The sequence below is a fragment of the Suricata suricatta genome, chromosome 7 (genome assembly GCF_006229205.1).
Source record: "Suricata suricatta isolate VVHF042 chromosome 7, meerkat_22Aug2017_6uvM2_HiC, whole genome shotgun sequence".
NCBI classification, from domain to species: Eukaryota; Metazoa; Chordata; class Mammalia; order Carnivora; family Herpestidae; genus Suricata; species Suricata suricatta.
The window spans coordinates 68941496-68968530 of NC_043706.1; the positions used below are offsets into that span (position 1 = coordinate 68941496).

At 37.4% G+C, this 27035-nt stretch overlaps 2 protein-coding genes across 4 annotated transcripts in view; one reads left to right on the plus strand and one right to left on the minus strand.

Annotated features, from left to right (window-relative positions):
• The window catches only part of ELOVL4 (ELOVL fatty acid elongase 4), a 32064-nt gene extending 25206 nt beyond the window's left edge, over positions 1-6858 (minus strand). Inside the window, exon 1 of the mRNA XM_029944345.1 lies at positions 6455-6858. Within this exon, the coding sequence (XP_029800205.1) occupies positions 6455-6554 (100 nt within the window). The 5' untranslated portion in view covers positions 6555-6858. The remainder of the gene's footprint in view (positions 1-6454) is intronic.
• Positions 6859-6989: 131 nt separating this feature from the next.
• TTK (TTK protein kinase) overlaps positions 6990-27035 on the plus strand; it is a 76017-nt gene continuing 55971 nt past the window's right edge. For all 3 annotated transcript variants that reach the window (XR_003910624.1, XM_029944236.1, XM_029944239.1), the window contains exon 1: positions 6990-7185. The gene's annotated coding sequence lies outside the window, so the exon portion shown is untranslated. The remainder of the gene's footprint in view (positions 7186-27035) is intronic.

The window sequence follows — 27035 nt, forward strand, 5'->3', positions numbered from 1 at the left end:
ATCTGTTATTTGTTATTTTTACTATCTTAGCAACACTAGTAACGGATTTGTTGCAAAAGATTAAAATTATTGCACAGAGTGAGGTTTCTAAATTACTGATCAGGGGCGCCTAGTGGCTCAGTTGGTTAAGCATCCGGCTTTGGTTCAGATCATGATCTCATGTTTTGTGGGTTCAAGCCCTGCATCAGGCTCTGTGCTGACAGGTAGCTCAGAGCCTGGAACCTGCTTTGGATTCTGTGTCTCCCTCTCTCTGACCCTCCCCTGCTCGCACTGTCTCTCAGTCTCTCAAAAATAAATAAAAACATTAAAAAAAAATTTTAAATAAATTACCGATCAATGTATGTTTAAAGGAAATTGCTTGACCTATTTAAAGAATTTTTTTAATTACATATATGTCCAGAATTTAAGAGCCAGGTGAGACCTTAAAGATTACCTGATTCAACTCTCTCAATTTACAGATGAAAAATGTTGAGCTTGGAAAAAGGGACCTGTCCAAACTCTCACAGCTAATTAGTGAGACTAAAGTGTAGGTCATCTAAATCCCAGTCCAGCCCATGCTGCCCTCCTCACTTCCACATTCATCATGAAACTTCCATATACAGGAGGAAAGAATTACATCGATTTTGTATCTCTCAAAAGCAATGGTTTTGTGCTAATAAGTGATTTAATGGTTGGGTTCCTTCATTATATTTAGTTAACATCAATTGAACTTATGGCTTATTTATGATAAAAATCATTTAAAAACTTTATATAATTTAGTGTGGCATCAAACATTATTAGTGTTTAGCAACCAAAATGTATCACTATTTGAAATTATGCTAGATAAAGGGGATTGTCTCTTGACACACACCAAATCAGCAAATACAAGGGCATTCTCTACTGTTGGGGAGAAAAATACAAAGACGTGAAAGGGCAAATAATAATGAAGGTTAAAACAGTTCAAGAAAATAGAGTTACAGAAGGAATGGCACAAGGAAATGCATAAGCAGTTGCTAACGGGGATGGGATCAGATGAAGCAATGAACTGTTCCAAAGGTACCAAGGCCAAGAAAGGCTTTGTCAAAGAGGGCAGTTGAGCTGGGTTCTACTCGATGGCTCTTGGAGCAGTAGAGAGGAGAAAGGGCAGTAAAGGCAAAGGGAACAGTGTACTCAGAAACAAAGATAGAGATGGCATGATTTACTTGAGAGGGAGTTATCCAAGTTGGCTACAGCTACAGGTCTGTGGGTAGGGAAATACTACTGGCTGACAAGGTTGAAAAGAAAATTTAGAAACTTGGTTTTGAAAGGCCATTGTATTTCCTCCCTTCTCTTTTCTAAAAGTTAAAACCCTATAAAAACATATTAGAATTCATTCTCATTCTAAGGGAAAATAAAACAATAGCACATTGATTTTGTTTTTTGTTTTTTGTTTTTTTTAGTGTTTATTTATTTGAGAGAGTGCATGCATGCATGAGCAGGGGAGGGACAGAGAGAGAGAGAGAGAGAGACAAAGAATCTGAAGGAGGCTCCAGCTCCAGCACAGAGCCTGACACAGGGCTTAAACTCCAGAACTGCAAGATCATGACCTGAGCTCAAGTCAGAAACTTAACTGGCTGAGCTACCCAGGTGCCCCAGCACCTTGATATTTAAAAGGAGAAATGTCCAAATCATGAAGAGGGAAAAAAAGAGCCATCTAAAATGAGAAAAGACAGATTCTGATATAGAATCCTTCTCTATGTGCTTATATGTCTAATATAAAATAATAAATGATTCAATAAATCCAAAATAATACTTAGGTTAGTAATATTAAATTGCTCACCAATAACATTATCATATGACTTGAGAAAAAAAATCTAAAAAATTCAATTTTAAAAGGATAACCAACTTTTTTGTGGCTCACAAATGCGCTGTCTGATATAATCACCTATGTAATTCTTAAAACCTCACTCTCTAAGCCAAAATATCTAACTGTATAAAACTGTCCTGACACTAGTTTTAGAATTTGCATTGTTTTCTCCTTCTGTAATTTCATCTGTGATTGGATGTTTTCCTATGAGGCTGTTAGGGAATGGATAAGAGTATCAGATATTAACTTAGAGTCTACCACCAAAAAGAGAACAAAAACAAAAAACCCTAAAATGGTATGGACCTCTTAGAGGCTTCAGGGAGGTTATGAGAGAGAAGGATATCTCCAGGACCTCACTGAAAACACTAGCTAAGGGAGATCCCATGTTAGGAGCTGGTGATGTTCCACATATTTATCTTTAATTAACTGCCTGGAATTTAGAATGTCTTTTCTCAAAGAAACATCAAAAATGGTAACTTGGTTTCCAGGCTAGGCCAAACAAACAAATAAAACATCCTTTAGACAATAACAAAGATTAAAGACTACACATTAACTGTGACAAATAATAAAACTAATATAAATACATTGTAACATGTTTAAAACATATGCTTCTCTGGGGCCTAGCACTCCTAGGGATAGACCTTTCAACCCAGCTTATTTGAACTGAGTTAAATGTCCCCCCTCACCCACCCTCAGTTTCAGCAAATCAGAATGACTCACTGCCCCTTAAACACATTCTCAATTTCATGGATTTTTAGTCTTTGATGCCTTTCTCCTGAGTCTACCTATACAAATACTCTCTGACAATATTCACATCAACTCCACATGGTGACAACTAAAATATTCTAAAAATAGGGCTTGTATATTCTTACAACTCAAGACTGTGGTGCAGGTAAAAGAAGTAAAGATAAAAATAGTGAAGAAGGACTCTTCTGACTTCCCTGTGTACCAGCTAGGCCTAATTCTGACAGATCACAGATCATGTCTTCAAAGGACCATGATACCTAGCAAGGTAGAATAGCCATGACTTCATAAGCTGCATGGGTGCAGTGACCAAGTATCCTCATTCTCTCTCCAGAGCCCAGAACTATGCCTGTACACAGTAAGTAAGGAGAAAAGAATAAACCTTCACATGAGGCTTGCTTCCAAATTTCATCATCATCCTACAGGAGCCCTCCCTCCTCCTGTACCATCCATCCTTCTCTCCCTTCTGCCCCTCCAAAGCTAGGCGGGCCTTATGTGCTCTAAGTCCAACTCCCAAATAGACACAAATTTTGCATCCAAAGATGGGCTACTATTTATACGTAAACAGAGAGCAATGCCAACCACCCCGCATATGTACTCCGTGAACAATGGCTGTTTGAAACATGTGGTCAAAAAGAAATACGGCAGTTTAGGAGGTAGTTGGCCTTATCGCAGGCATGCTGACTACTAACTTTGGAGGATGTTCCTATGATAAATTCAGTTACACAAAAGCCCACTAATAACCATTTATTTTAATAAACAAATACAATAGATAATGTAGATAATTTGGGTATTTATAAACTGGAGAGTACTACGAGTCACCAGGTTTAAAAATTTACTTACAACTTTGATTTCATATACTTTGAGCCTAGGATCCCAGTCCTAATAATTTTAATGTACTCATAAAGCAAAAGAACAGAAGGAAAAAAATACAATGCCATGCCACCAACTAGTATAAGTTCTACAGTAGTCTACTTTCCTGTATAATATATACCAAGACTAACTCATTGTTTAAAATCTCTAAAAATACAATATAGGGAAGTAGAAAATTATTTTTGTTGTTTTTCTAAAAGTATAGCTTTTTCAAAGTTTTAATACTAATAAAGTGTTAACAATTTTAGTAAAAGTAACATTATCTGTGTTAATTCTCTATAGATCATATTCTGTATTTGCTAAATATGTGCCTTTGAAAAGCCCAGTTTTTATACATTGCTCTGAGTATCACTTTATGTTTTATAAATAGTACCATTTGATATAATAGCACAAAATGATATTTTTTTCAGAAACTGTTTGCCCTAGGGCAAAAATCTCTTGAATCACCATATAAATATACTCTACAAATCTATAACTACTCTTGTTATGACAGTTTAAAGCAGATACACTCATTTACACTTAGTTAGAAACTTCAGTTGAGAGAAATATTTAATGGACTAATAAAATGGAGATAGAAGCATGTAACTACAGTCTGGGAATGAAAGCACTCAAGGGCACAGAGCCTAGTTCGTATCTTGCTCTCTCTGAATAATCTGTGTCCTTTCATCACTCACCACTATTTCTCAAGACCATCCTTTCTCTCCACCCATTTTTATTTCTCCCTCTTTCCAAATATCTGACTCATCAACTTTTATTCAGCCTCATCTAATAAGTTACTCTTCTACTCTGAAACTTCTTCACGCAGATTTTCATGATATTATAGCAAGAGAAGATCCTTGTAGAATCAGAGCAGTGCGAAGGAGTGAGAGAAAGGGAGCACGGAGAGCATAGGACAGCGGGTGAAAGGAAATGGGACACCATAGGGTTCAGGTCTCTCCTGCCTGAATCTAAAAAATATTTCTCCTCACAGCAGCAAGGTAGAACAAACTATATCCCAGTAAGCGTCTAAGTTGGTCTAAGAAATACCATCTACCTCCAGTAGGTAGCTCGTTACAGAAAGCGAGGAAGCAGTCTCAGGTTTCGTAAGTGGATAGCCAGGGCATGAGTGAATACCTTCCCTCGAACTTGCTAGTGAGAGGTCACTTGTGTTCCAGTGGCTACTCTCACCTCTCAGGCTTGGTCTACAATATTATCTTATATGCCCTTCACGGGCTAGTAGCAAGTTTTCACATGAGGCAACTTCACAAAATTTCCTATCTCTTTCATGATATTTTTTACCCTAGCATCATTAGGAAAGAATTAACCAACACAGAAAGGCGTACTCTACCTTTGCACTCAGTTTTTCTTTCTGAGACTCGAGAGGTAAGAAAGCTCTGAGATAGGAAGGGAATAATAGACAGGAATGAGAACTTCTGGGTGTGGCTCTGGGTGAATTGAGACTGGAGGACCTTGACAATGTCTGAACTCTAAAGTATGCAAAGTACAATTATCTGCCAAAGCTGATGTTCAGCTCAGTACAATTGTGTAATGGGAAACCCTGATGCAATTCTTAAATAACCAAAATCAGAGATGAAGAGAAGGGTGCATCTTTCCCAGTTTTTGTAGGTACAGCATAACATCAATGTAACAGCACATAGAAAACGTAAAGAAAGACTCCAGTTAAAACTGCTTTTAATCATTTCCAACTGCAATGGCTAATTGAATAGCTTATCTGTCAGTGCCAAACGTGAGATTCCTAACTGAAGAAGTTAAAGCCACATCATGAAGAAGTTTAAGCCACATTATTGTCGAAGAATCATTCTGTCCCACACAGAAATAATTCAGGCACACATTTTCTCTTCGAAATGTATCCCCACATATTGTACTGTAATCGTGCTGTAACCACAGTCCATTTACTCTTAACAACAAATACAAAACGACAAGAATATATTTTCATTTCTAGGAAAAGGAGGCAGAGTCATAATGTGTAAGGTTACTCTCCTCCACTGCTGGACATGCAGTGAGATACTGCAAAAGGACTAGAAAATTAGAAGTCCTAAGATCATTCCTAAAATCCTAGGAGGCTAACTTTTTTTAATTTCAAACACTTTTAAATGCTTTAAAACCAAAAGCAACGGAAGCAGATTAAGAAAATAAATGGTAAAATGTACAAATAACACGAGAGCCCAACTGCTTCCATCTGCTTCCATCCACCAATGGACGATCCCTGTCAAACTGCAACTGCTAAAGGGGAAAAAGTTTGCTCGGTCCAGAAAATTGTATACATGTAGGCTGCTGGCACGACCTCTAGGTGCTGCTGTAGAGAGACCCCCTTCCTAAAGACTTATTTCTTTCCGGGTATTTTAGGCTCCCCCTCCCCCTGACTGCACTGCACTGCGCAAAGCCATTACAGACAATCACTACAAACATATCTGCTGTTGAAAAAGCCTCAGAAACTAACATTCTTCAAGTTTCAAGAAGACAAACAATGGCTTTTTACTTTTTGTTCCAAATTACAGTATAGATGGATACGCTAGACAAAATAGTAGCAGGTTAGCGGGTTGTGTCAAAGCTACCAGGAGGCCGAGAGAAGCAAAGAAAGAAAAAAAAAAAAAAAAGCAGCTACCGCTGAAGCCCTCCTCCTTCCCCCAGCCATCTCTACAAAAGGGCTATTGTTACTAAATGTTAAAACCAATCCTGTGCATAAGTTAAAACTGTCAGACGAGTCTGGGAGATGTGGGAGGACAGGGTGGAGTGGTTCCTGCGCCGAGCTCTTAGCAGCACAGGCTCCATCTGATATGTCAGCTCCAGCATCCGATGAGCTGACGAGAGATGGAAGCTCAGAGGAAACCCGGGCGAGCGTCGGGGGGGTGACGGGGGGCGGGGGGAGAGGCCTTAACGTTCGGATCAGATTAACCAGTGCCCGACCGCGGTCCCCGCGCCCCGGCATCTCCTCTGATCCGCAGCATCCCAACAGCCGCAGGAGCGAGGGGCTGCAGGGCCGGACGGAGACAGGGCAGCCGGCCGCTTTACCTGTGATGGACCAGGTCCAGCGGTAGAACTCCACGGTGTCGTTCAGCGCCGTGGACACCACGTTGAGGACACTGCCGGGTTCAGAGTCCAAGAGCCCCATCGCGGCTGTAAGCGGGCGCGGGCGGCGGCGGGAGGAGAAAGCGGAGACGCGGCGGCCGGGTTGACCCGCGAGGCTACGGCGGAGGCAGTGAGAGGCAGCCGGGGACCCCTTTAACGGCGGCGGCCCAGCTGCGTCTTCTTCTCCTCCTAGGGGCGCCGCGGCGGCAGCGATGCGGAGGCTGCGCCAACTAGCCGGGCGGAGGAGAGGGTGCCGTCCAGGCTCCCAGGAGAACGAGGAGGAGGAGATCCCGCCGTGAGCGCCAGGCGCTGCACCAGTCTGCCGCCGCGCGCCGCCGCCGCTCCAATCTCCTCGGCCCGAGTCACGTGGCCGCGCCCCTCCTCCCGCCCGCGCGCTGGGAGTCTTGCGCAGGGATGCTGCGGTCGCGGGGTGGCGAGAGCCGGGTCCGCGCAGGCGCGCGCCGCCCCGCACCTCGAGCTGTGCGGGGGCAAGACACCTAGGCCCTTCTTGGCTGTCTCCCCGCGCCCACCCCGCGAGTCTCCCTAGGGCTCCTTCTCCGTCCCGGTCGTCTGGAGGAGGGGACGCCACCTTCCCACGGGTGAATTCCCATCCGCCCCGATGCATCTTAGGAAACAGGACGGGGAAGAATGGGCGTTTCGTGGGCAAGGATGAGGTAGGTCAGGTGCTTTGGTCCTTACCTGTCATTCACTTCTATTTCCTGTAGGTTCAGCTTTTTCACCCTTACCAGCACATACCTGTCCCGGCAAGAGAAATGCACAGGTTGTCCCTCTAATTTAGTGAAGTGATATTTGTCTTCCAGGCTACACTGATGGAGAATGGACTTTGGGGTCTACACACTCACCCATTTAGAAATAATTTGAATGAAAGCTTGTATGTGTTTTGTAGACTCATTATTATACCTGGAATAATCAAAGCAGTTTATTGTGTCAAATAAGTCATTGTGGCCTCAGAGAAGAGGGAGGACTGAGAGGAGCCTTGCTGTTTGAGAAGTCCTCTTGGACCTGAAGAAGTTGAGGTGCATGTAGAAGGATAATTGCTTAGGAGACAAAGGACAATCTAGGTGCAAGAGGGAAACATAAATTTTTTTATTTTAAAAATTGTCTAGATGCTAAGGAGGGAGGCAACAGTATAATATACCCCTGAAAAGTAGCAAATATACCCTACATACAGTTCTTAATTTGAAGTTTCTGACATCAATAAAGACCTTTCAGAAGAGTCCAATAAACTTCTCACCTACTTGTTGTTTAAACATGTCACCTACTTTTTGTTTAACCTTTTCTCCAGTTGTTGGTTTAGGATGCTCCAGGTAAAGGTTACTGAGTCAAGAGTGTGGTTGCTTCTGCTCTTGGCGCTGTTAAAATAATGTGAATACTGGTTTTTTGGCATGTTTAGATTATTTATTTGTTTTCCAGTTGGTTTGGTTATATATTCTTTGACTTTATTGTATATTGTAAGCATCCTAGAGGATTAGAATTATTTTCAGTTTCTCATTGAGGACCTAACCCAGTGCTACAAATAATAATTAATGAATATTTATGATGATGTCAAAATCATATTATACTTATTTCAAAACATATAGACTATTATAAGTGGCAGGAGCTTTAGGGAGAGAAGAGATAATTAAATGTAATTGATTTGTTATATCAAGCAACTGCAGTCTTTTTTAATGCTCTATTCTTGAAATTAACCAAATAAAATGTATATATCAAATACATTTACCAGATTAAAGTTTTTGGATTGAAATTATGGTTTCTCAAGTCTCAACCCCCAAATTATGTGTATCATAATAGATCTAGTAGATCTATATATATACACACACACACACATTTTTTAAAAATCCAGTCAAGCTGTAATTCCTGGAGAGTAGTAGATAAATATCAGTGATCTACTCATGTATTTAATGACTTAGCGAAGTTCAGATTAGTTTGACCTTTACCTAGAAACTTGATTATTACCTGGATATAGTGAAATCCTGGATGCTTTTTTATGGAGAGCAGATCCCCACCCTTGCCCGCATTCATGCACACAAAACCTCAGCATCTTTACTTGTTTAATGCAGTATAAACTTGTCATAACAGCTTCCGGTATTTTTCTAGCCTCTGTAGTAGAGGCCAATTTAAGTCCCTCTATTCACTAGGGGGCGCCTGTCACATATAAGAAAATCCTAGACAAGTGATGACAAATCTGTCAGGAGTGACACTTACACTTCCTCCACGGTACCTAGAAGAGTAGTATTTTTAAACTACTGTCTAAACACACACCAAGAAAAGTACCCTAGAACTTACCCACTCCATTATCCAACACAGAGACTAATAGTCCAGTACATACTCTATTCACAAGTGGTTTATAAAACTAATGGCCAACCAAAACCAAAGCTACCTAATCTGTGCAAAGGGAAGGAGACCTGCATGTTCACTCACCTAGAGTGACAGCCATCTAACCAAGATTTTGGTGACGTCATGACAGAAGAAAATCAAATATAAATATCCACAGTATCTGTGAAGTTTTGTGGCCTAGAGTTCTTTGTTGTGGATTGAATACAAATAAGATATAGTTATCTACAAAAATTGAGAGGGGATGTGATTATAATAAAAATTTATTTTATATAAAATGGCAAAATATTTTAACATTTCTTACAGCCCATGCAGAATTAACAATGTAAATCAAGCTATCCATTTTTCCTTAGTGTTTCTGTTTTTCTACATTGTCAATTATCATTGGCATCTTGTGCTTTCAAAAAAAGAAGTCAACCTAGGAATCTGTTGAATCAGGAGTGAAAGCTAGTTTGATGGAGAATTGATGAAAGACCTTAAATTTTACAGAAGTAAATTGTGTAAAATACTTACAGAAAATGGAGAAAAATCATTGGTAATAAATTTGACCCATTAACAACACAGGTTTGAACTGTGAGGGTCCACTTATATACAAATTTTTTTCCCATAAATATATTGGGAAAAAATTTTGGAGATTTCAGATTTGCAACAAATTGAGAAACTCACAGATAAACCACATAGTTTAGAAATATCAAAAAATAAAAAATAAAAGTTATGTATGTCATGAATGGGTAAAATATATGTAGATGCTAATCTATTTTATCATTTGCTACAATAAAATATATGCAAATTTATTATAAAAAGTTAAAACTTATCAAAACGTACACAAACATTTATAGACCATACAAGGCACCATTCACAGTTGAAAGAAATGTAAACAAATGTAAGGATGTAATATTAAGTCATAACTGCATGAAACTAACTGTCGCACATGCTGTACACCTGTGGTAAGTTCATAGCCCCTTCCTGTTGTTATTGTGGTGAGCTCAAGTGTCCGCTTCAAGCACTACGTGAGGAGCACCTGGGGAGCTCAGTCAGTTGAGCATCCAGCTCTTGATTTCAGCTCAGGTCATGATCCCAGGGTTGTGGAATAGAGCCCTGTGTCAGGACTGAGAATGGATCCTGCTTAAGATTCTCCCTCTCTTGCCCTCTCTCTGCTTCTCTCTCTCTCTCTCTCTCTCTCTCTCTCTCTCTCTCTCTCTCTCTCTCATAAAATAAAAAAACAAAGAACCACTGTGTGATACTAATCATCTCTGCGTGAATAATATGTCTGTCCAGTAAACTGGCAATCACAGTAAGAAGTGATCTTTCATGGATCTCACATATTTTTCATCATGTTTAGTGCAATACGTTAAGCCTTGAATGCGACCTATATAAAGTGTCACTAGTGATGCTGGAAGTGCCCCCAAGAAGCAGAGAAAAGTCATGACATTACAAGAAAAAGGTGATTTGCTAGATATGTACCATAGATTGAGGTCTGCAGCTGTGGTTGCCTGCCATTTCAAGACAAATGAATCTAGTGTAAGGACCGTTGTTAAAAAAAAAAAAAAAAAAAGAAAGAAAGAAAGAAAGAAAGAAAGAAAAGGAAACAAAACAAGTCAATAAGCTGTTGCTACAGCTCTGCCAGCAGGTGCAGAAACCTTGAACTTTTTGCAGACTCCCTTTTTATCTCATAATGAAAATGCAGCTTTTATGTGGGTTCTGGATTGGTATAAGAAAGGCATAACTATAGACTCTGATATTTGAAAAAAAGCCAAGTTATTATATGACAACTTAGAGCAAAAGGAAGGTGAAACGTGTGATGCTGGAGAATTTAATGCCAGTAAAGGATGGTTTGGTAAGTTTAAAAGAAGTTTGGCCACTAATGTCAAGTTAACAGGAGAATCAACTTCTGCCAATCAAGAGGCAGCATATGAGTTCCCAGAAACCATTAAAAAATCCTTGAAAAAGGATATCTGCCTACACAGGCTTTTAATGCAGATAGAAGTGCCCTATTCTGGAATAAAATGCCACAAAAGACATTTATTAGAAAGAAAGAAGTGAGCACCAGGGTTGAAGGCAAGAAAGGAAAAGTCAACTGTACTGTTTTATGCACATATGGTCAGGTTTATGATCAGGACGACTCTTATCTATAAACCTGCTAATCCCTGAGCCTTGAAGGGAAAAGATAAACCCCAGCTGCCAGATTTTTGGTTGTGCAACAAGAAGACTGGGACATGAACCCTTTCTCTGGATTGGTCCCCTCAATGCTTTGTCCCTGGACTCAGGACAGACCTTGCCCTTAGGGGATTGCCTTTTAAAGTTCTTCTGATATTGGATGATACCTCTGGTCACCCAGAACCCCATGAGTTCAACACCAAAAGTGTTCAAGTGGTCTACTTGCCCCCAAACACAATGTCTCTAGTTCAGCCTCTAGATTGGGGGGTCGTAAAGACCTTTAAGGCTCATTACACATGGTACTCTCTGGAAAGGGTTGTTAAGGCACAATGAAAGTAAGGAAGGATGCCATCATTGTTGTAGAAAAAGCTGTGTAAACCATCCAGCCTAAATTTATTCTTCTTACTCAGTTTATGCCTTGTAACCATTACAAATCTGTAGGTAAATATTATTTCATTGCTGCTTAATTGTTTATCATGTTAATTGTCATTTTAGCTTATTTCTTTTGAGAACTATTTGCATTCTTTGCCCATTTTTTGTCTATTAGTTGTGTCTATTTTTCTTATTGGTTTATAGGAGATTTTATGTAATAAAACTAATAAGTTTATCTGCTATGCATGTTACAAGTATTTTTTCCCAGTTTAGTTGTCTTTTACTGGATTTGTTGTAGTAATTTTTAACTGGGTATATCGGAGGCTGGAAATAAGTACCACATGTACCACTATCTCCACCAGAGTAATGTATCAGAGGGGTGCCTGGCTTAGTTGCAGGAGCATGTGACTCTTAATCTCGAGGTCATGGGTTCAAGCCCCATGCTGGGTATAGAAATTACTTAAGTAGATAAATAAACTGTAAAAGAAGAATTATCTGTTAGAATGTCTTGTGATCATTTTCAAACCATATGACCCCTGGAAGTGCTGATTCACACTTTTAGGAACATATGCTGGTCCCTTCCCAAGAATCTCAACTGTAAATACCTTGCACTGGATAATCGTAGTCATCCGGTATGTACAACTAGTCCACAGTCTTTCCCTTTATGGTTAATGCCACTGGTCCAATCTTCCTTCACAAAGCCATCCTTAAGGGCCATGTAGCCACACTTCAAGGATGTAGTGATAAATCTGCCAAACCATGGTATTTCTGCCAGCTCTTACAGGCTTCGTTTACTGTATCCTAGAACACTTCCATCTTCACCGGTGATATAAACCTTGACCAAGAAATCTGATAATAAATGGAAAGTATCAAGGATAGTGCCTCTTCACCCTGGTTTTGTCCTACCATTATTAAAAGTCAGTCTGGTTTCCTTGTAGGAAAAGACAGAGGGGTCCTTGAGAGGAAATGAATTCCTCTCACTCTAAAGTATAGAAGCTGTATTTCAAGAGCTTAGTATAAAAATCTGATCCTTGGCTCCAGGCCAATGTTTAGCTAATTCCAGAAGCCATCTTTCATGAGCCATTCTGATATTCTGGGAATGTCTTAAGGAAAATGGCTGTGTATGAATTTAAAGACATTTTCTAGTCATTAGCTGTAATGTTTTCGGCCCAGCAGCTGGGCACTGGGACATGCACACAAAAATGAATGATTATACAAAAATAAGTGACCTCCTTCAGACCTTGGAGAAACAGTCTTGACTGTGAAGAATCCATAGACAAAAGACATCAGCAGAAAGAACGTATTAACTTTTATAACATCCTTTATATATCTGTTTCCATTTTCTCCTTTTTTTCTCATCAGCTCCTTCTTTCTGACCTTTGAATGTTAGAGCTCTTTCTGGTTGCTTTATAGTCTTCTCTTTTTCTTATAATTATACTTTTGGCCTAAATTATTTGACCCATTCTCGTGGCATTAGTTGCCATCTGTTTATAACTCCCAATATGTGTATCTTCAGCTTGGATCCTTCTTCAGGCTCATATATCTCACAGCTTGTGTAATACTTTCTCTTTGATGTACCTTCGACATCTGAATTGCAGTGTACTAGAACCTATTTTCCCCTCCATCTGTTTTTCTCTCATATACCTCTATTTCCACATATGCCAAAATCATCACTGATACTTCATTCTCTCTTACCACTGACATCCAATCCATGACCACCGATCAATTCTAGATGCAAAGTTTATCTTTGACTTCTTCCACTTACCTCGGCTTTACTATATACACTTTAACCTAGCCTCCCTCATCTTCTGCACCTTTCTCACTTAAATCGTCTCTTACCTGAACTCTGTATTCATTTCTTCCTTTCTACAATTTATTCTCACAACAGTTTAAGTACTTTTTAAAAATTGTACACCAGATCATGGTGCTTCTTGACTTCACACCTCTTAATGCTCCCACTGCTCTCAGGAAGCTTCCAAGCCTCTACATATGGCTCCCTGCCCACTATGCCTCTGCCGCTGCTGCCTTCGCTCTACAATGAAACAATGGAGCTATTCCTGACTTCCTTGAGTCTTTTCAAAGATCCAAGCTCCTCCTGGCCTCAAGACTAACGGACACAAGTTTTCTGTTTCTTGGGATGCTCCTTTCACAACCTCCTATTAGAGCTAACTCCCATCTTACTATTAATAAATCACTTCCATGGAGAGCTCTTCCTATTTCCATGACTAGGTTTTATACACCTTCATGGTATCTTGTACCTTTCTATCATACTATTTATGTCACTTAGTATTATGTATGGATATATGTTCCAGAAAAATCTCAAATAAGAGTGCCTAAAACGTGAAAGAAGCTTTTTTTTTTTTTTATGACTTACTTGAAGTCAGGAGGTAGGCTGAACGGGAGAAAAGATCAGTAAAAGGTAATCATCTTTTATACAATTTTAAAATACATAAAGTAATTTTTACAGACTAAGGAAAAAACTAGGCAAATTGAAGATCATTGTCAGGGAATTTAATACCATCTCTTATATTTGATAGAATAAACGGGCAAAAATATACATTTCTATTACAGTATAATTTATTTGACCTGGTTGAGGCTTATGGGATACTAAATCCAATTACTGTAGAATACACATTCTTTTTAGTGCCCACAGAACATTCACAAAGATCTAGAATTTTCTGGGCCATCAAGTAATTCTCAACAAGTTTCAAAATACCGAAATAATATACCCTATATTCTCTGACCACAAGGGAATTAAATAAGAAACCAATAACAATACTAAAAGAATGCTAACTACTTATGTATTAAGCAACATGATCTTAACACATGGGTCAAAAAAATTCAAAATATAAATTATAAAATGCCCCAAACTGATTAATAATTAAAATATAACATACTAAAGTGTGTGGGATGTAGATAGAGCAACTTGAGAAGAAAAGAAATAAAACACTTTTATTAGACAAGAAGAAAGATTTATAACCAATGCTCTAAGCTTCTAACTCAAAGAACTGAGAAGAAAGTAAAATCAAAACATTTAAAAGAAATAAAATAATAAAGATAAGAGCAGAAGTAAAAGGAAACAGAAAACAGCCTATTGAGAAAATCAACAGAGCCAACAGTAGACTCTTTGAAAGGTTAAGAAAATTGATAAACCTTGAGCTAAGATAATAAAAAAAAAAAGAAAGAATGGGAGAATAAAGAAGGGTATTATGACGGAAACTGCAGGCATCAAAAGGATAATAATGTAACATTATGAACAACTTTATGCTAGAAGATTTGATAAATTGTATAAAATGGACTAGTTCCTCAGAAAATGTAACTTATCGGGGCGCCTGGGTGGCTCAGTCGGTTGAGGGACCAGCTTCGGCTCAGGTCATGATCTCATGGTTTGTGGGTTCCAGCCCCACATTAGGCTCTGTGCTGACAGCCAGCTCAGAGCCTGGAGTCTGCTTCAGAGTCTGTATCTCCCTCTCTCTCTGACCCTCCCCTGCTCCTGTTCTCTCTCTCTCTCTCTCAATAATAAATAAAACATTAGAAAAAAATTAAAAAAAAAACACCAAAATGTAACTTATCAAAACTAAAACAAAAAGAAATGAAGAAATGTGAAATCTGAATAGCCATAAACTATGAAAGAAATTGAGTTTGTAATTTAAGAATGCCCCAACAACAACAAAAATAAATAAATAAACAAATAAAAATAGAAATGTCCTAACACAAATCTCTAGGCAAATAGCATCATTGGCAAATTCTATTAAACATTTAAGGAAGGAATAATGCCAATCTCACACATTTTTTAGAATATAAAGAAGATAATTTTCCCAATTTATTTTATGATGTCAATGTAACTCATATCAAAATCTATCAAGGACTTGTCAAGAAATGTAAAATACAGTGTAACATCAGTATAACATTCCTCATGAACATAGATAAAAATCTTTTTAAAATTTGTCAAGACAAATTCAGCAAAATATAAGGAGAATAATACATCTTTAATGTGTATGCACCAAATAACAGCATGTCAAAATACACGAGGCAAAAACTAATAGAACTGCTAGGAGAAGTTGAAAGCTTCATTATTATAGTTGGAGACTTCAACACCCCTTTTCAGTAATTGATAGATGAAGCAGGCAGAAAATCAGTAAGGATATAGTTGGCCTGAACAACACTGTCAATCAACCTGACGGAAAATACTCGTAACAACAGTACATGTCTTCTTCTCAAGCTTATATGGAACATTCACCAAGATGGACTATATTCTAGGCCATAAACACACCTTAAATTAAAAAGAATAGAAGTCATAAAATATGTCCTCAGACCGTAACACAAACTAGAAATCAATAACAGAAAAATAACTTGGAAAACCTCAAATATTTGGAGGTTAAACAGCATGTTTCTAAATAATATATTGGGTTGAAAAAGCTTCAAGAAAATTTTTACTTAAAAAAAATTTTTTTTAATGTTTATTTATTTTTGAGAGAGAGAGAAACATACAGAGCATGAACAGGGGAAGAGGAGAGAGATAGAGAGAGACAGAATCCAAAGCAGGCTACAGGCTCTGAGCTGTCAGCACAGAGCCCAACATGGGGCTCAAACCCACAAACCACAAGATCATGACCTGAGCTGCAATCAAACGCTTAACCTACTAAGCCACCCCGCCCCCCTCAAGAAAAATTTTAAAATATTCTGAATTAAGTTAAAATTAAAATATAACATTAAAACTTGTATAATGTGGCAAAAACAGTAGAGAGTTTTTTATTGCATTAAATGAATATATTAGAAAAAGAAATCTAAAATCATTAAGTTTTTAATTTAGGAAGCTGGAGAAGAGCAATGTAAATTTAAAGCAAGCAAAAGAAAAGCAAAATTAGAGAAGAAATTAATGAAATTTAAAATAAGAAAGCTACAGAGAAAAAAAGCAACAAAACCAAAAGCTACATCTTTGAAAACAAAAATATAATTGACAAAGGTCTAGTGAAGCCAAATAAGATTTAAAATTGATAAACCTCTAGCCAAACCAACTTCAAGGAAAAAAGGAAGGAAGACACAAACGATTAACAGAAATGAAAGAGTGGTCATCACTATTGATTCCATGGACACTAAAAGGATAATAAATGAAGACATTGAACAAATCTATGTCCACAAATTTGGTAACTTAGATGAAACTGACTAGTTTCTTGAAAGACACAAACTATTAAAATTCAGGGGCACCTGGGTGGCATCTGACTTTTGATTTCAGCTCAGGTCATGATCCCAGAATCATAGGATCTAGTCCTGCATAAAATTCTCTTTCTCTCTCTTCCTCTGCCCTCCCCCATTTCTGTGAAAAAAGAAAATAAAAATAAAAAATAAATTTAAAAATCCACAAAAATTCATACAAGGAGAAATAGAAAATGTAAATGGAACTGTATCTTTTTAAAAAATATAATTAAAAATGTCATTAATAACCCCAGTCCCAAATGGTTTAACTAGTAAATTCTTAAAAAAAAGTTTAAGGAGAAAATGATACCCAATTCTTTACAATTTCTTCCAGAAAATAGAACCAGAGGGAACACTTTCTGACTCATTCTATGAGGCCACCATTATCCCAATACCAAAAACTGATCAAGACATTGTGTTAAAGGAAAACTACAGATCAAAATCTCTCATAAACATAGAGTAAAAATCCTTAAGATTACCAAATTAAATCCAACAGTGTACAAAAATAATTAGACTTATTCTAAAGTGGACTTACTCTAGCTATGTAAAGCTGGTTCAATGTTCAAAAATCAATGTAATCCCCACATAAACAAGCTAAAGGAGAAATTCTTTTTTTAATAATTTTTTACAATTTTTCTAAATTTAGTTTTTAATGATTATCCATTTATTTTTGAGAGAGAGAAAGAGAGCACAAATGGGGGAGGGGGAGAGAGAGGGAGACACAGAATCGAAAGCAGAACCTACATGGGGCTCAAACTCACAAACTGTGAGATTATGACCTGAGTCAAAGTTGGCCGCTCAACTGACTGAGCCACCAAGGCAGCCCAAAGAGAAGTTCTTATTGGTCTTACCAACTAATACATAAAAGGCATTTGACATAAATTCACCATCTATTCACATTAAAAACTCTCGCCAAACAAGAAATACAAGGAATTTCCTTAACTTGATAAAGAATCTTTATGAACAACCCACAGCTAACAACATATTTAAAAATGAGAAATTGGACACTTTCTTTTTAAATAATAAACAAGATGAGGATATCCTTTCTCACTATTCGCATTCAATATTGTACTGTAAGTCAATAAGCTAATGCAATAAGAAAATAAAAGGAAATAAGTGTATACAGATTGGAAAACAAGATATAACACTGATTATGTTGAAAATCCCAAAGAATAAATCACAACAAAAAACTTTTGGAACTACAAATTGAATAGAGGAAGTTCATAGAATACAAGAATAATATACAAAAGTCAATTGCTTTACTAGTATTGAACAATTGGAATTTGAAATTTAAAAATAGTATAGCTTACAGTGGTATCTAGGAAAATTAAATATTTAGATATAAATCTAACTTAAATATATACTCTATATACAAGATCTGTCTATGGAAACTGCAAAACCCTAACAAAATAAATTTTGAAAATATACAAGTAAATGGAGAGAAATGATATTGCATGTTCACTGACTGGAAGACTAAATGTTGTTAAGATGTCAGTGCTTCCCAATCTGATCTAGACATTCAGTACAGTACCGATCAAAATCCCAGCAAACACTTTTGTAACTATTAACAAACTGATTCTAAAGTTTTTATGGAATGCAAAAGATAGTAAACATAATACTGGAGAACACAATTGGAGAACTTACACTGCTTGATTTCAAGACTTCCTGTCAAGCTACAGGAATCAAGATAGTATGGTATTGAAAGAATGGAATCCTAGCACAGCGGAAGAAATATAAAGCCCAGAAATAGACCCACACGTACACAGTTACCTGATCTTTGACAAAGGAAAAAAGCCAACTCAATGAAAAAAGAATAGTTTTTTCAACAAATGGTGCTAGAAAAATGGTATATCCATATGCAAAACAAAAGAAAATAACAAAAAACTAGACAGAGACCATCTATCTTTTATCAATATTAACTCAAATTAGGATCATAGACCTAAATACAAATGTAAAATAATAAAACTTCTAGATGAAAACACAGTATAAAATCTAGGTGACTTTGGTTTTGGTGATGAGTTTTTAGATACAACACAAAAGCACAATCTGTGGAAGAAAAAATTTGATGTCATTAAAATAAAAACTTCTGCTATGTGAAAGACTGTTTAGAGAATGAAAAAACAAACCACGGACTTGGAGAAAACATTTGCAGAACATTTATCTGACAAAGCTTTGTATTTAAAATATAGAGTGTTCTTGGGGCACCTGGGTGACTAAGTTGGTTGAGTATCCGACTTCAGCTCAGGTCACGAACTCAGGTCAGTTCATGGGTTCCAGCCCCATGTCAGGCTCTCTGCTGACAGCTCAGAGCCTGGAGCCTGCTTTAGATTCAGTGTCTCACTCTCTCCCTACTCTTCTCCCACTTGTGCTCTGTTTCTCTGTCTCTCTTAAAAAATAAACATTAAAAAAATAAAAAAGAACAAATATACAGAATATTCTTAAAACTCAACAGTAATAAAACACACAACTCAATTTAAAAATGAGCAAGAGATATGGACACCTCATCAAAGAAAATAGATGGCAAATAAACACATGAGATGCTCAATGTCATTTTCCATTAGAGAACAGCAAATTAAAACAACAGGGATGGGGCGCCTGGGTGTTTCAGTTGGTTTAGCTTCCAACTTCAGCTCAGGCCATGATTTCAGGACTTGCACGTTGGAGCCTCACATCAGGCTCTTTGCTGTTAGCATGGAGTCTGTTTCAGATCCTCTGTCTCTCTCTCCGCCCCTACCTGCTCCCATGCGTTCTTGCTCTCAAAAATAAATAAGCACTTAAAATAATAAATAAATAAATAAATAAATAAATAAATAATAAAACAATAATGATATGCTACATGCCTATTAGAATGGCTAAATTCCAAAAGATCCTGACAAATCCATTTGCTGGTAAAGTTACAGGGCAATGAGTTCTCATTCACTGATAGGAATGCAAGAGGGAAAAAAAATGGTCGTCATTTTGGAAGACAGTGTGACAGTTTCTAAGCGTAGTCTTATCATACAATCAACAAATGGTGCTCCTTGGTATTTGCCCAAATAATTTGAAAACTTATTTCCAACAAAAAGTTTCACATTGGGATGCCTGGGTGGCTCAGTCAGATAAGTGCCCGATGTTGGTTCAGGTCATGATCTCACAATTCATGAGTTTGAGCCTCACCTCAGGCTCTGCGCGGGATCCTCTGTCCACCCCGACCCCCCAAAATGAACAAACAAACACTTTTAAAAACTTATAAAGAGTTGCACATTGATGTGTATAGCTTTATTCATAATCACTAAAAACTGAAAGCAATGAGGCTGCTATTTATTATTTTATTTGAGAGAGAGAGAGAGAGAGAGAGAATCCCAAGCAGGTTCGATGCTCAGTGCAAAGCCTGAAGTGGGGCTTAATCCCATGACTCTGGGATCATGACCCCAGCCAAAATAAAGATTCAGACACTTGGGGCCTGTGGCTCAGTTGGTTAAGTGTTGAACTTCAGCTCAGGTCATGATCTCACATTTGCGGGTTTGAGCCCCGCGACAGGCTCTGTGCTGATAGCTAGCTCAGAGCCTGTCTTGGGATTCTGTATCTTCCTCTCTCTCTGACCTTCCTCTGTTCATGCTGTCAATCTCTCTCTCTCTCTCTCTCTCTCTCTCTCTCTCTCTCTTAAAAATAAATAAAACATTTAAAATTTACGTAAAAAAGAATCGGAAATGCAGCTGACTGAGCCACACAGGCACCCCCAAGCTTCTCTTAATAGATGAATAGATACATAAATTTTGGTACATTCATACAGTGAAATATTATTCAGCAGCAAAAGGAAATAGGCTATCAAGCCATGAGAGACATGGATGAAACCTAAATGAATATTGCTAATTGAAAGAAACTAGTCTTAAAAGGCTATATATTTTATGATTCCAATTGTTTGAAATTTCTGAAAAGGCAAAACTATAGAAACAGTAAAAAGACCTGTGGTTCCCAGGGGCTCAGGAAGATAGGAGAAGGTTGAAAATGTGTAGTACAGGATATTTTATAGGGCAATGAAACTATTTTATATGATACTGTAATGGTAGATAATCTATTACCACATGGATCATTCTGGCCTCCTCTCCTAGCTTACCTATAAACTTCCACTTCAACAGTGAGAAACCTGGCTCCCATCCTTTGCCATGTGTTTACTTAATTATTCAATTCTGGTATACACATATAGCAATAGCAGAATTGTTAACTTGTACTCCTGTGGAAAACCACTTTATCAACTAGAGTAAATTGCCTATGTGCAGTTCCTTTTGCCTTTAGTCTTACTCTAAGAGATTAGAGTTGAAAATACCAGTGTAAACTCATGTTTAGCTTAATATAGATGAAAATGGTTAAATATAGATGTATATATCAATATGTATATATACATGGGTTAATATATGCATTTTGCTTTGTCAACTAAGAGGGTTTAGAAGCATTGATACCCTACTAGCAACAAGCACACTTAGTACCCAGATTTGGTTTCTAATACTGTTCTCCAATCAGAGTAACCAGGGATCCTTGGAAAATGACAGATTCTAAGACTGGGCGGGAAATGCATAAGAGGATTTCAGAACAGCTTTTAGTACTAGAAATTAAAGATATGCCCAAAGAGGAAAAAATAATTAGTGTGGGTACAGCAAAAGGACACAGGAGATACCTGGAAGAGCTCCCAATGCCCAAAGTTGGAACACTTTGAGCAACAAAATAGATGAAGTAGTATTTAAGATAAATATTTATGAGTACATACTTATATAAACAAATGACTGGATAAAGGAGGAAGAAGAGAGAAATATTATTCAGAAGAAGTATTCCAAATAATTATGTAGATACTCCACCTTTCAAAGAAGTGGAGCAGAACACCCCATTCCTTAAGGAGGAGCTACACATAGTGACTTATTCCCAAAGAGCCCAATATGGAAAGGGGGGAAAAAAAGTAACTTTACAATGGATAAGTCTGAGAAACACTCCCTCAGCCAGAGGAGAAGGGTCAACCTCAACAATAATAAACGTTGATAGTATATACTTTGCTCTATGTAATGAAAGTGGTGTTTTAACCCATGTAATGAAAATGGTCTTTCTACCCCAAACCCATAATCAAGTAGAGTCATTTGGGAAACATCAAATAAATTCCAGTTGGGGGCTATTATATAAAATATCTAACTAGAGCTCTTTAAAACTGCCAAGGTCATCAAAAGCAAAGAAAGTTTGAAAAACTGTCATAGTCAAGAAGAGTCTAAGGAAACATGAAAACTAAAAATAATACATTATTCTGGATGGGATCCTGGAACAGAAAAAGAACATTAGGTAAAAACTAAAGAAATCTAAGTAAAGTACTAGCTCAGCATTAGTTCAATAATTGAGACAAAGGTATCATACTAACATAAGATGTTAATAATAAGGGAATCTGGGTGTAGGGTAATGGGACTGTCTTCAAGTTTTTATTTAAATCAAAACTGTTCTAAAAAATAAAAGTTTTTTAAAATTATAATTATAACATGGGGGACACCTGGGCAGCTCAGTCAGTTAAGTATCTGAATTCAGCTCAGGTCATGATCTGGCGGTTTGTGGGTTCAAACCCCCACAGCACAACCTGTTTTGTGCTGAGAGCTCAGATCCTGGAGCCTACTCCGGATTCTGTGTCTCCCTCCCTCTCTCTTTGCCTCTCCCCTACTCGCACTCTGTCTCTGTTTCTCTCTCTCAAAAATACATATTAAACATAATTTTTAAAAGAAATAATTAAAACATGGAAAAACAGCCTTTGCAGTAATTTTGGTTCTAGGAACATATCTTAAGGAAATAGCTACTGTGTTATTAGCTGTGTAAAGTGGATTTTACAATAGTACCTATAGCGTAAGCATGTTGTGAAACTTAAGTGGGGTCAGCCATATAAAGTAGTATGAGAACTCAATAAATATTGGTTGCTGCTGTTTTGATTCTGACTCAAGCACAATTGTTAAAGAACTGACAGTGTAATCAAGAGATAAGAAAATGACCTAATCTACTGTCTCTGCTTCTGACACCTAGTAAATATAGTAGTAATAATGGTATTAATCTCAACACCCTTGATGACAAATTTAAGACTGGAGTATGATGGAATGCAATGGAAACAAGAGGATCTCCTTAGACTGAGAAAGCCAGTGACTCTCTAGAAAAGGTAGTTATCTAAGATATATGCCATGCATAAATGTTAACCAATTCATGTGCTCATTCAGCAAAGGTTCACTGAGTTACTACTATGTATGTCAAGCACTACTCCATCATTTTTTTTTGAGAAATCAAAGTGATTTCCCCATGACATTGCTGCCTTCTACAACTTGTACTTTTTCTTTAAAATAGATGATTAGTCAGTATCATATCGGGAACCAATGAGCATTCTTTGGAGAAAAATTTCTCTGTAAATTGGAAAGTGCTATCCTGGCCCAGACATATATAAAATTAAATTACGTGGGTTTGGATGTGAATAGGACTTTAATGATCATAAAATTCTCCTTAGTTATAAAGTCAAAGTGGAAAGTGAAAGAAATATTATGCCTTCATGTTCTACTGAGAAGATCATGAAACCAAGAAACTAAATCAAATCTGTAATTAGTGTGGTCTAACTTAACTCACCAGCAAACTCACAAATTATAATTGTCAAAGATGAATTAGATTCAGCAGCATTTCTTATATTACTAGTAAGATTTTGGTCTAGAATGATACAGATTTCCATGTAAAGAATGACACATGAATTAGTGTTGGCCACAAAATTAACAAAACTGTGAAATAATTAGTCTCTTAGTAACTTTCCGATCTAAGGTAAATAAGGATAGGACTGAAGGAAAGCAATATATTCTATACACATTTTATTACATCCTAACTAGTAGGTTCCTTATTTTACTGAAAGAATTTTCCTTTGGGATTTTGTCTGCAACAGATCATAGATAAGAAGAGCACCTAGGAAGATAATTGCGTTATAATGGAAAGCATCCTGGACCAGGAATCAGGGAGAGCTTACTTCTATTTTTATCTCTGGCTTTAAGATGTGTGGGCATAGAAAGTCACTAGTCACTTTATGGTTCTCCTTATCTGATAAATGAAGATAATGTATTCTCAATCTACTTCATATAATTGTTGCATGGGTCAAATGAGATCATGAATATGCAAGTATATTTAAAGCATAGCATTTTTACTACTGAAATTGTTACTAGTAAATGTACTTAAGAGAAAATAAGTTCTTTATGGAAAATTGAAAAGATTTTTAAAAAGATATTGAGATTATCTCTTTCCATTAGTAATTGCATTAAGAGACCATAAATAATGTTCTAAAAATTTACTTGTACAAAAAGGAAATAAGCACTGATAAGTATTTCTTTCCATGCGGAAAAAGTATAGCCCTCTAGGTATTCTATTACATTTTCTCGTGTTGAAAAAACCTCCCCCAATACCTTTATTTTTTAAAATTTTTATTTATTTATTTATTTAGAGGGAGGGAGAGAGGCAGAAAAAGAAGCAAAGAGAGAATCCCAACCAGGTTCTGTGCTGTCAGCATAGAGACCAATGTGGCGCTCAATCTCTAAACCATGAGATCATGACCTGAGCTGAAATCAAGAGTCAGACACTTAACCTACTAAGCCATCCAGGCACCCCACCCCCTAGATAGTTGGAATTTTTAATTATTTTTATTGTTCTTAAAAAGAATAACATGAGTTATATTCTCTAATAATAATATCTAATATTTTATTAGATATTATTTTCTCTTTCATAGAGTTATTGAGGTATATATTGGGAAAGGAGAACTTAAGTTTTCTTTAGGATTTTTAATCTGTCCTCTCATGAGAAATACTTCTGTCCCTTCTTCCTCTATCATGTTTTCTTTTCAGTAACTCATAGGAGGTAAGAGAAATATGTAATTTCTCTAACAAGTGGCCTTAAAAGGATGGCTCAAGAGGTGTTGCACAGCAATTTTTAGCTTCCTAGGTGAAGCCGATGTGGATAACAGTCCCAAAAGTAGCTTTGATCTGCACCAGCATGGAGGAGAGAAACACAGCAGGTATTCACATTTTAATGGAAATTACTGGGACAGAAAAAAAAGACCTTAGAAGTAGATTGATTCCTAGACAGTAATAGGAGTTATTTAAGAGTAGAGACTATGTCCTATTCATCTCTATATCTGTGATGTTATAAACAGTGCCTGACAGTGAGTAGATATTCAATATAGATGGCAAATGTTGGATGGATGGATGGATAAGTAGATAAAATAGACTTACCTAGAAAATATAGGCTAGGAATGCTGGGTGGCTCAGTTGGTTAAATATCCAACTCTTAATTATGGCTCAGGCCATGATCTAATGGTTTGTGAGACTGAGCTCCCCCATCCCCCACTGGGCTCCATGCTGTCAGCAGGGAACCTGCTTGGGATTTTCTCTGTCCCTCTCTCTCTGCCCCTCCCCCCTCAAAATAAATAAGTAAACATTTTTTAAGAAGAAAATATAGACTAAAGCAATGAATCACAATCTCTTTCAGTCTTGTTAACTAGGCAGGATTGAGGATAGGGGTTGGACTAACAGCTAGGCACCTATACACACACACGCCAGGCATCCTGTCTCTTTCTCTAATTACCAATGCCAGACTCCACTCTCCTAATAGTCATTTGGCAGAAATAAATGAGACCAAAGTACCATGAAGATTGTTATTTATGATGCTTTACTAATTTGCTCACTAGGAAATAGTAGATTATAGTGTGTGATGAATATTTATAAAAATCTCTATTCTCTATAATTGATACTTAAGCATTTTATTCAATACTTTATATCATTATGAACGTAAACGAGCAGATATTTCTTCTGAGTAGGAATGTGGGGCAAAAGAGTAAAGCTGAATATAAGCAAAGTCAAAAAGAAGAGGGAGGCAAAAAACCAAAACATTGTGACAGCAAAACAACTAGAACAAGTAATGATTTCTTGTCATGATTCTGAATGATCCTTTATATCCCCTGCCTGAATATAAATTTATAGCACCTGATCCCTTTGATACCATGCAGCAAGAATGGTGTGTATCCTGTAACACGCTGGTGAGTAACAAGAAAAGAAGAAGCTAATGCCACCGTACTTACCATTTGGGTATTCCCAACATAGCTCCCTATTCCATGGGCTTTTAATTAAATTATAGTAGTGAAAGACATGAGTGGAAGGAGCTTACATCAGAGGTAGCACAGTAAAACGAACATAAATGAGGGACATCTTTGTATGTTTTGACACAAATGCTCACCAGTAAATACAGAAGGAATAATAAGAGTAGAAAAGCCATGATTTTTCATCAGCTGTAGTCATAGCTGATTCTGGCTAGAACTATCAATAGACGCAGGACAGTCACATAAGCTGAAACATCACTTCACACAGATCACATTAATTACGAGGAGAAGGAAGTTTTACAATGGATAATTGGCAGACAATATCCTAATGAAATAATCAAGTTTATATGACCATTAACATACAAAGTGATGCCACGTGTCTTCTGAGGTGCGGCACTGCAAAGGCTACTATGTATGCAACACTGAGTAGTACCACATCTCTAAAAGGGCAAGCAGAAAGTTCCTAGTAGCTCCTCTTCACAAGGCTTTCAGGGAAACTATCAGTGCCAGTTATATATGAAATGCAGATGAAACCTTTGGGAGTCAGGTTTAACAAAATATATTGGCAGCAAGTATTTCTGGGAGATTCTGTGTTCTCTCATATATTTTATCATATATATTTTTTTAAAAATAAGGGCATAAAAGCAATACAATATAATACTTCTCCCCCTGGAGTTGTACATGTTTGTGTTATATGATAAGGGATATAGCTATGTGTTTGAGAGATGGAAGGTTGGATCATTCATTATTTGTTATGTATCTGTCAGAAAGTATCTCCCTTTCTTCCTTGCTTTTTTTTTTCTTCAAATTTAACCTTGATATTGGAACCAATGCTTCAAAAAACACAGCATAGGGAAAAATATATACCAATGAACATCTTTATGCTGAAGACTTCAATAAGTCAACACTGAGAAACTTGTGTGATCCTGAATTCACAGTCTCTGTCTAGCGCAGTCCTGTGAGGCCTGGCTTGTCTCCATCCCTTCCTATTCTGCTGCACCCCAGGAAGCCCAGCTAGCTCTAGGGCTGCCCTGATCCAGTACCTCCCTCATACCAGAGCAAGAGCAGCCCCTCTCCTGAGCCCCAATTTTTACAAAACACACCAAGAAATACAGTCATTAACAAACACATTCTATCTCTGTTACTCATCTAGTACTTGGCTTTGCACTGTGTGATTTGTAACCCTAAACATCCACTCTGGTTCTTAACCCCATTCAAGCCCCAAGGAGATGCTTCTCCAAACCTCTTATTCTAGGATCTTTGAAACAAAAGGCATCTGCACCCATGAGAGTTCATGGGTTGTGCCACGGCCAACACCAGAGATGGACAAGGCTTTAG